At 36.7% G+C, this 10,825-nt stretch overlaps 1 protein-coding gene across 2 annotated transcripts in view; it reads left to right on the top strand.

The window, feature by feature from the left end:
• LOC120540949 (sarcoplasmic/endoplasmic reticulum calcium ATPase 2) overlaps positions 1-10,791 on the top strand; it is a 57,934-nt gene extending 47,143 nt beyond the window's left edge. Inside the window, exons 17-21 of one of the 2 annotated variants that reach the window (XR_005635903.1) lie at positions 885-970; positions 2,475-2,608; positions 2,973-3,090; positions 5,141-6,779; positions 9,829-10,791. Coding sequence is in view for 1 of the 2 variants with exons in the window: in XM_039772150.1 (XP_039628084.1) it covers positions 885-970; positions 2,475-2,608; positions 2,973-3,090; positions 5,141-5,261; positions 9,829-9,842 (473 nt within the window). In the remaining variant the exon portion in view is untranslated. The remainder of the gene's footprint in view (positions 1-884; positions 971-2,474; positions 2,609-2,972; positions 3,091-5,140; positions 6,780-9,828) is intronic. The other variant, XM_039772150.1, reaches the window with a different exon arrangement.
• The last annotated feature ends 34 nt before the right edge of the window (positions 10,792-10,825 follow it).

The following is a 10,825-nucleotide window of genomic DNA, read 5'->3' on the forward strand; positions in this document are numbered from 1 at the left end:
ATGTACCATTTCAAAGTTAGGAGTGAATGGAATGCCACATCTAAAGAAGACATACTGTAGACTGAGAGAGTGTGAACAGCAGACATTTAGTAACACTTCGTTACAGTGACTACCACCTTGACTAAAAATTAAACTACTTGAGCATGATTTTTTTTCCCCGCCAAAATCACTCTTACTTAAAAAAAAATTCATCCTTGATTTTAAACTCTGAAACCAGAGATGTTATTGACAGGATGAGTAGTGTAGGATATAGAGGCCTGAAGCCAAAGACTCTGTCTCCTATGGTAAATTTAATTAACGTGAAGAGAGAGAGAGAGAGAAGAAAAAATGCATTCCATAATCATTGAAATACTTGAATTTGAGGATGTTAAATTAGCTGGAAAAACTTAATTGAATGCTTGTTGGGTTTTCTGTTACTAACTAGCAACCAGGTTGAGCTTAGTTAATGCTTTGTTTTTCTTCATAGGTGTAACAAAAGTAAAGCAGCATGACTAAATGGGTATAAACTAAATTTTTATGTTGAATAAAACAAAGCAATAATGCTTGTTAATGTCTCTTGATATCAGTGATTTGGTAAATTACTTGCTGCCCTTTTTAAACTCATACTTATGGTCAGACTATGTATGTATTGTGGTCACATACAAATAAAAATATATTAAAAAAATATTAAGCGTCTCTAGGAAATTATATTAACAGTATCAGATATCAAATACAAATTAATTGCAGTTTTTGATTTTTTTCCTGTCCTGTGTGTAATTATGCAGTGCTGCATTGTGTATGTTCTGACCTCCTTCTCTCCGTTGATAGTAATCAATACTCAATGCCTGATACATTGTCTTGCACAGCTTACGTATCTTTAATTGTAAATGACTGGTGTTTTACAGGCTATGTAGGAGCTGCCACTGTAGGTGCAGCGGCATGGTGGTTTATGGCAGCTGAAGATGGCCCTCGCGTGACCTTCCACCAACTGGTAACTATTGTGGTTTTACTTTTTTTAATGCTTTCATTATTTGTAACATCAGAACTGTACACATTTACAACATTAAACATGAAATAATATACATAACTTTTGTGTTTTAAAAGTCTTAATTTTATTAAGTACAGTAATGTGTAACAGTACAGCATCCACCAGAGAAAACAGAAGCAAATTTTTGTCTGGCCTATCTTTTTGGCATTTCACAGTGTACTATGAAAAAGGCTACTCTTTATGATGATATATATCGATAAGACCAGTGTCTAATACCGGAAATTAACTGCTATTAAACCCTGTTCCTTAGAAGGACTAACTCTTTAAGGATAAGTTCTGTAGTTTTTCAATTTGTTACTTCATAGTCATGGTATATAATAATTTGCTACATGAAATTGTGTTCTAAAATCAAGCTTGTATTTTTTAAGAGCACAACTAATAATAAAGTCATCAGGCAGAATCCAAACCTGAAAACGATAACCGTGACCCTGTATTCGGATTCAGCGAGTTAGAAAATGGATGGATGGATAAAATGTGTAGAAAGTAGAGGGATAAGGAGTATTTTGTGAATACACTGTATACATCAAACTAAGTCAAAATCTGCTCTTAACCTAAAGCCACTACAGCCCATACAAATACAAGATTTACTGTATATAGTGAAGGGTATTTTATTTATGGGTTGCTTTCTCAGTATTTTGGAGCAACTCTGGAGTATCATAATGGAAGATTCTGAGATGAAAGCATTCTTGTAGTTTTAATTATGGATAATACAAATGAATGAATTGTGTTTAGTATTGTCTATGTAATTTTAATTTGTGTTCCTAAGGAGTTAATGATATGATTAAGTGACCTTCACTTTTATTGTATATCCTTGTCATTTACATGCAAATAGAAAATTAGGAGGAAAAAATAATTAGCCCTAGCACTGAACCCTGAAGGACACCAAATTTATCTGCAGTACAAAAGAACAATGCCTGACAGTCCATCTAAATTCTTAAGGCCATTTTGTTTCTATCATAGTACCCAGTTTTCTGTCGGCTAAGAAGATTTCAAACTCGTGAGTGTATGAGTATGTGCTATCAGAGACTGGAATCCTGTCCAGTGTTGGTTCTTTCTTGATGCCATGAAAATAAGGCTCATGTTCCTTGAGGCCATGAATTAGCTAAGTGGGATAAGAAACTTTGCCAGTTACTTTTTAGCACTCTTGTCTGGATGTTTTTTGTTTTGTTCTTAGCCTCCTTAATTAGAGCAGCAATTCAAATTCAAGTGTTCCATTATTTTAGGTATAACCATTATGCTCCCAGTAGCCATAGGGATACTATCAATGCAGGTTTAAATTTAAGAACAAAGATTAATTTTGGTTTGTTTTTTAATAGTTTGGATGCGTTTTTATATTATGGTTTAAGTTTGAATGCATTTAGTATTCGGTTTGTAATATGAAGCACTTGGATTTATTTTTTGAATACTGAGATTTAGAAGCTAACTATCCCGTTTGAAAAATTTCTAGAATCATTTCCTGCAGTGTACACCTGAAAATCCAGATTTCCAGGATGTTGACTGTGAAGTTTTTGAGTCGCCCTATCCTATGACCATGGCTTTGTCTGTCCTTGTGACCATTGAAATGTGCAATGCCCTAAACAGGTAAGCAGTTTTCTTTCATCAAAAAAAACTTGAGAGCTTTGATATGTCATGCGTATTAGAAAAATCTTGTAAGATCTGAATTTTTTGTAATTGCCAGTTGTGTGTTTAAGTCTACTTTCTATTAACCGTCCCAGTTAACCTATTTTAATGTACTTTGTTTTTTGACCAGAGCAAATATTGCTTCACAAAGAAAAATGGTATCTTTAAAGCAAAGCTTCCATTACAGTTCCTGGCTAGAAACTAGTATTTTAGAAATGTTTATATTTAAGATTTCTGATATAAAAGTAAATGTCTTTTCTAGTCCATAAAGAGAGAAATTATTATTCTAGATAACTGAAATGTCATTTGTATCCTCTTGCTGCAGTTTGTCAGAAAACCAGTCCCTGTTGAGGATGCCTCCTTGGGAGAATGTATGGTTGCTAGGAGCCATCTGCTTATCTATGTCCCTGCATTTCTTGATTCTCTATGTTGAGCCACTGCCTGTAAGTTGACCTTTAACTATTTTATGATGACTTCTATATAATCTTTATTTTTCCTGTTTAACTATTAATTACACCCTTGTAACAGTCAAAAACAAACCCACCATTTGGAAGGCCAAGACACCTGTGACTGTGCATATGGTCATAGTATATTAGCACACATATTTAGAAATGATACACAACATCATTTATAAGGGCATGGTTAAGGTATCGCTAAAAGCTGCAGAACATTTTCAACTTCAGCAATTCACATAACTTTGAAGTGACAAACCGCAGTCTAAAGTAGTCACCTGGGGGCTTGAAGTATATTTTGCTGTGCAGTGCAACATAAACTGTTGAAAAAAGATCTGAAGTGCTTGTAGTGATATTTGCTATGATGTGCTTTCTTTGCATGTTGCTCTCTGTAAGTGGTAGTAAAAATTTTACACAGTGTTTTTTGCTCTGTGTAACACAGTATGCAGTTTGATTCTGATGTGATTGCTTTGCACATTGCTGTTAGTGCAGCATTACATGTAATCAAAGTACATTTATAGTGGCAAGAAAAATAGGTCAACCATTTGAAATTGCCTGGTTTTCTGCATTAATTGGTCTTAAAATGTGATGCGATCTTCATCTAGGTCACAAGTATTGACACAATATGCATACACTAATAACACACAAACATAATCTTTCATGTCTTTATTCAGTGTACCCATCACACATTCCCAATGTGCTAAGAAAAACTTAAGTCAACTTTTTTATTTAAATAACCAGTTGAACCTCCATTTGCTGCAGTAACTTCCAACAAATGTTTCTGGTAGCTGAGAATCGGATCTTTATTATCGGATTTTTATTACAGAACTGCTTCAGCTCAGCCGTATCATTAGGATGTGTGGTGTGAGTACCTCTCCAGAGGTCATTACACAGCATCTCTAATGGGTTAAGGTCTAGGCTCTGACTGGACCTTTCCAAAAAGCTAATTTTCTTCTTTATATTTTATTTAAACATTCTGCAACATCACCCATCTTCTGCTGATTTAAGTAACCTGCAGGATTCCTTAGTAAACTTTTCAAATGATTGTCTCCTCTGTTGTAGCAAGGTATCCAGGCCTGGAAGCAGCCTCAAATCTTGATGTACCCGATTGTGCTTTTGATGATTCCATGCTGGTTTGCAGTGCCCTTTTTACACCATGCATACTGCTGCATATTCTTCCTGAACAATTCAACCTTGGTTTCTTCAGTCTACAAAATATTTTCCCAGTGGCATTGTTTTGAAGATAGTCTTTGCCAAACTTTAGGCATGCAGCGATTATTTTAAAGAGCGCATAAACCTCCTCTTTGTTATCCTACCATGGACACCACACCTCCTTAGTATTTTGAGTGTTATAAACTCTTGAACAGAGGTGTTCACCTGCTTCAGTGATCCCTTTGAGCGTTTAGCTGTTATCTCTAGATGGAAGAGCACAGACAGTACTAAATTTTCACCATTTTTGTTAAGCTTCTTTAACTGTGGACCAGCAAATCTGTAAACTCTTAATTTATTTGAAAACCTTTCCAAATTTAAGCAAGTCAAGAGTTCTTGATCGTAGATCTTCTAAAATCTTTATTTGTCAGGCATTCTTCAAATCAGCAGAAACTTCATGTGACCTGCAGACTCTAAATATTTCAGTCCTTTTCCATAGGTCAAAGTACCTTTACACCTCCTCTCTGGTCTCGTTTCATTGGTTGGATTCCAGGTTTGCTAACTCCAGACTCCAATTAGCTTTTGTTTTTGTCTTTAGCCTATGGGATCATTGGTCTTTTCCAGCCAACCACATTGTGTGTTTTAATTACTATAACTTAAGTGACAATCGAAACATATTTTACAAAAAAATTTCCAATATGTTTACATACTTTTTCTTGTTGCTGTAGTTCATTACTTGTGCAGTGTTATTGCTATTTAAAATTTAAACTGAGGTAACTGGGTTCAACTTAATTGTCCAGAAGTTGTACAATATTTTATGTAGAATGGTAGTATATGCTTAGAGATTTAAAATGCTGTAATTTTAATGTTTTTGTATCTCTTCCCTACCCAGTTAATTTTCCAGATCACCCCATTGAACATTACACAGTGGCTGATGGTGCTGAAAATTTCACTTCCCGTCATCCTCTTAGATGAATTGCTCAAATTTGCTGCCCGTAACTACTTGGAGCCTGGTAAAGAGCTTGCAAAGCCTTCGGGCAGTGGTTGTGCTTTGTCAGCATGCACAGAGGGGATATCGTGGCCGTTTGTGCTGGTCTCTGCACCCCTTGTAGCCTGGCTCTACAGTACAGACACTAACATTTCTGACATGTTCTGGTCTTGACTGACAGAGGTTTGTTTTGGATAAAGTCAAGGAAAACTAATAAAACTACCCTTAATGTGTTATTTTTTTATGTTACCATTAAAAAGAGCTGTCTGATTCTGCTGAATTGGTTAATACAAAACTGTTAAAGGGTTATGGGTGTTTATGGCCCTCCCCCTATATTTTTATTTATTTTTTTTTTAATCTATTTAGGTTTGTTTCAAGAAAATAAACCAGGGAGTTGGTGGGGCTTGGGGGTGTGGATGGTTGGGTTCCCAAAGATAGGTTTAAACATAAATTCATTTGTTCATGTACAGAGATTTAACACTATTTTATGCAAATATTTGTTTTTGTAGATGTTTTTGAGAGGAAGGAGCATGTACAGCATTTTGTTTACTAATATGTTTTAGCCATTATTTTTGCCTATTTTGTAAAAATGGAGAACCATGTAGGCTAACGGACATACATTCTTCAAGGGATGCTTTGGTAGGATCTTTTAGAAAAGAAAGTTTACTTCTGGGAACTATTAAAACAAAACCGCATGTACTGTGTTTCAAGCATGGCAAAGTGGGTGTGTTTATTTATTTTTTATTTTAGTTTTTTTTTTCTTTTCCCTCCTGTATCAACTGTTTTTACATGCCTGTACCAGTTTTTTTTTTTTTTTATATATTTCAATGCCAGTTTTTCTGCATTTGGAGCAGAACTCAGCTACCTCAAGCAAAATTGCTTTTGTTTGTGTAACCTATGTTAATTATTCTTGTTTACACCCTTCCCTCCTATAATTTGAGGTCCTTCCCTTCTGTGTTTGAGGTATGCCCATTCTTGCTTCTGCAGAAAATTCTGCTTCCCATGTTTGTCGTTCATAAGATTTTAAAAGTATTTATTTTTTTTTATTCTATCTGATCCTTTAAGTTTTTCTTATGTCATTCACTGACCATCCTACACAGCTAATTTTATTTGAATTGAAGTTGGAAAAAAATAAATAAAAAAAATGGTATGTGTTTGTACTCTTATGTTTGCTAAAGAGATTCATTGTGTCTTAACTTGTATGGCATATTCATATACTTGAATGTCTGTCACCTGCAGATGGACACACTATGTTAACCAGTCTTGTATATTTTTAGTCGCTTAATGGCCATTATTAAGGGGATATTGTGAGAAGGCTGTAAATGTGTACATAGCCATTAACCTATTGAGTACCTCTGTATTATAGAAAATACCACATCAGTAGTACATAAAAAAGACAGACCTGTAGTTTAGCTTGTTCAGTATAATCGGCAGTAGATTAGTATACCTCTGGAGCATGTTTTCTGCAATACCAAGGCACTACTACTATGTTAACAAGCTTAACTGTATTTCTTCCAATGCCTACCCGAGTCCATCACCTAAAGTGAGTATAATTCCCTGCATGTGTCCATTTTATGTTTTATGTCTACTCATGCATGCCGTCTTACAGTGTGTTACATGTGTCTCCTTATCTTGGCTGATCATCTCTCCTGTAGCTAATAGGAACATATGCAGGCTAGTTGAATACCTCTTTTATTTTAGTTGTGTTTGTTCTATGGAAGGATATCAGTTGACGTAGTTCACAGTGAAGCCAATGAGACATCCCTGTCCTAATTCCTCCCCATTGAAGTAATTCTAGTTTGATTTTTTTTTTTTTTACCTCCACATTATCAGTTTTCTACCTCCTTCGCCAGTCCAGGTCACGGGGGCAGCACTCTCAGCAATGATGTCCTGATATCCCTTTTCCCTTCCACTTCCTCAGTCTGGTCTAGGGGGGTGGGGGTGGTGGGGGGGATAGAATAACGAGGCCTTCCCAAGCCAGGCAAGATGTAAAGTCTCTCCATTGTGTCCGGGGTCAGCCCCGAGGCCTCCCCCTAGTTGGGCATGCTTGAAACAACTCCCCAAGGAGGTGCCCAGGAGACATTTTAATCGGAAGCCTGAACAATCTCAACAGGCTCCTGGTGAAGTGGAGGAGCATTGGCTGTACTTTAATCTTCATGAGCCCAAATACCCTGAGAATGAAACTCGTTTCTGCCACTCATATCTGCTATTGAGTTTTTTCAGTCACTGCCCACTGTTTGTGAGCATAGGTGACAGTAGGACCATACATTGAATGGTAAATCAAGCGCTTTGCTTTTTGTCTCTGCTCCCTCTTCGCCATGACAGACTGCTACAATGCCTGTACAACTGCGGTCTTCCACTGGTCGATCTCCTGGACTTCTCACCTAACTTGTGAGCAGGAACCCTGCTTGAGGCAGCACCTCATTCCCAGCATTGTGTAGATTTAAACACTTTCAGTATCCTGCTTATTTAACTTGTACTCGTGTTACTCACGGTGGCGCAGTGGGTAGCGCTGCTGCCTTGCACTAAGGAGACCCGGGTTCGTCTCCCGGGTCCTCCCTGCGTGGAGTTTGCATGTTCTTCCCGTGTCAGCGTGAGTTTCCTCCCACAGTCCAAAGACATGCAGGTTAGGTGCATTGGTGATCCTAAATTGTCCCGAGTGCGTGTGTGTGTGTGTGCCCCGCGGTGAGCTGGCACCCTGCCTGTGATTTGTTTCCTGCCTTACGCCCTGTGCTGGCTGGGATTGGCTCCATCAGACCCCCGTGACCCTGTAGTTAAGATACAGTGGGTTGGACAATGACGGACTGACTGTTTTTCTTATTTTCAGATTTATTTCTTTTCAAAGTGCTACCATTTATATACTCTTTCCAGTTATGTTTACTGTAGCTTAACTTGAATTCCTTACTCATTCAAAAGCAGGGGCTCTTAATTGGATTTTATTTTTTTTATTTTTATTTTTTTTCCTCATGTATCATTGATTTAAATTGGTTAATTACAATTACATACTGTAACTACTCAAGGTGCTTCACATAGACGTGGGGGAGCCACATCTTAACCACTTAGATGGTGAAAAGGTGAGAGAGACAACTGGAGATGCAACCATTTGGGGGCAAAAATTACCATGCAGTGGTGGGCATTGGGGGGGTACACCTTTCTCTTTTTGAAAGATGCCAGGAGGCCTTCAGTAACAGTAGTGAGATGGGGCCTCGGTTTTACATCTCATCCGAAAGATGGTTTATATGTAGTTCATAAAAATGAGTTTTTGGAATTCAAAAATATTTTTAGTTTCTTGCTGGAGAAGGAATCCTCTATCCATCCAGAAGCTGTTGAGTAAAGTCTAGAACAATGTTTCCCAAACTCGGTCCCACTGTGGCTGCAGGTTTTTGTTCCAGGCAGCTTCTGTTATTAAATGAACCTCCTGGTCTAATTAAGTGAACTGAAATTTCCCAGGTTCTGTCTTTTGGTAACAATATAAAAATTGGAAAACCCAAGTTTACTAAAAAAAAAAAAAATTATAATAATAATTAGTGTTATATAGGAATAAAGTATTTTTTTTTTCTTTTTAACTGTATTTTCATCTTCGTTTTCATTCTACTTTTCTAGGTGTTCTAATTGTTTAATTAATCCATTATTTACTAATTGGTGGGTCTGATAAAGTAGCTGCAGCCTTTCATGATATCAGTGATTGTCATTAATAAGATACAATGAGGGGGAAAAACTGCACAGAGAAAGGACAAAATATATTGAAATCAACAAAAGAGAATTCAGCCTTTAAATCTATAGAAAAAGCAGAAATATTTCTAAAAGTGTTATACAGTACATGTAAAAAAAATCATGCTGCTATGCTTTTCTGAAAAATACCAGGTAATAAAATGACATCAGTGCTCTCAGGTGTTGTCTCTGATTAGGAAGCTGGTTGGAACAAAAACCTGCAGCCACAGTGACTTCCCAGGACTGAGTTTGGGAGACGTTGTTCTAGAAGGTTTCGGAAGGTATTGCCATTGTGATTGACTATTTTATCTGTAGTAATGCCATCTTAGGCCGTGAACACACCTTTAGGATGAAAGTCTATTGCACTGAACCTTTTCCAGAATGAATGAATGACAGTTGAGTCAAATATAACAATGTGGAGACAAACCGTTCAAACTCGCAGGAAGCATGAAAAAGTTGAATAGCAGGCAGCCAAATTAATGAATCTTAACTCATTCAGCTTTCTTCCTACATGCTTTGTTCCTTTCCCTTGTTATTCTGTATCCTTTTTTTTTCAACCTTTTGTTTCCTAATGTGCACCCTGCTTGATACTCCTTTGTAAATAAGACCCTAGGAAAGTTGGATCAACTGCCTGGTCAGTCTGTAAGAATTTCATCAACGTCAACATGAATGTGCACACACAAACACACACACGCGCACCAGTTCCTATCTTCAGTTCCTTCTGCTTTTCTTTGCAAACTACTTGTAATTCTTGTGAGTGTTTGGGTGGTGTTGCTTGCTATCATTTGGATATGTGTGTGTGTGTTGTGAAATGCTTTCACTTGTTCCTTTGCTTACACACTTTCTTTTTTCTCTTTTCTCTCTCTTTTCCTCTCCTCTAGCCAGGGAAGAGTAAAGCCCAGTTTAAAAAAAAAAAAAAAAGTATGAAAATGTAAGGGTTTTTTTTAGCGTGCATGTGTGTTTTGAGCAGCACTACATTTATCAAGATCAGTGCATGTGCAATCAAGGAAGAAGGAAAATGGTGTGTTCTTGTAGAAAGCAAGTCTGGTTTAAAAAGGAAAAAAAAATAAATACGTAAATAAGCGTGAGGACATCAGTAACTGCTGAAGAGATTTCCTGGACTCCGCCGCTGCATGAAGCCTGTTTTTTGGCTTAGTTTTGAATGTTAACGAAGAGGCTGGAAGTTGGCGTGTTAACTTAAATCACACTTCCTTCTGTAGACAATGCCCTAGAGAATACCAATGTACTGAAAACTGTAATGCATGTCTCCAGGTGGCAGTAGCCAAAATGTTCTGGCGTTTCATTTTTAAAAGCTATGTACAATATTGCAGTTATATATAAATCAGTTTGTTCTTCAGTGTTAATACTGTAAACCCCTCCTCCATAATTTGATAGAGCCTGATATTTTTCCTAAGGAAAGCTTGTGTGTGCAAAATACATTACTAGAAGTTTTATTTTATTTTTTGCACCGTAAAAGTAACTTATTGAAGTATATAGCAGTAGTAGATTACTGCACAGTTAGTTTGTGATGCATATGTGTTAATGCAATCTGTAACATTTGGCATGGTCCTTCATGTAAATATGATCAGCTGTTAATTTTATTTGATTGTAATAAGCATCACTGTTCATGCTTTCAGACAAAAAAAAATCTGGGATATAAAATTGCTTTGGTTTGAATGTGGTGTAGCATTAGAGCTATTATGCTCTCTTCTTTCTTTTTTTTCTTTTTCATGTTACACAAGTTTACAACATTCACGAAAAAATAGTGTGGGGAAAAATGAATATAAAAGGGTGAATGTTTCCTCTTCATTTTTAAGTGATTAAATTATACCAACTGAACATTTTTCAGTATTTTCTTGAAGCGTAGTTTGTTTGCCT

The sequence above is a fragment of the Polypterus senegalus genome, chromosome 12 (assembly GCF_016835505.1).
Source record: "Polypterus senegalus isolate Bchr_013 chromosome 12, ASM1683550v1, whole genome shotgun sequence".
NCBI classification, from domain to species: Eukaryota; Metazoa; Chordata; class Cladistia; order Polypteriformes; family Polypteridae; genus Polypterus; species Polypterus senegalus.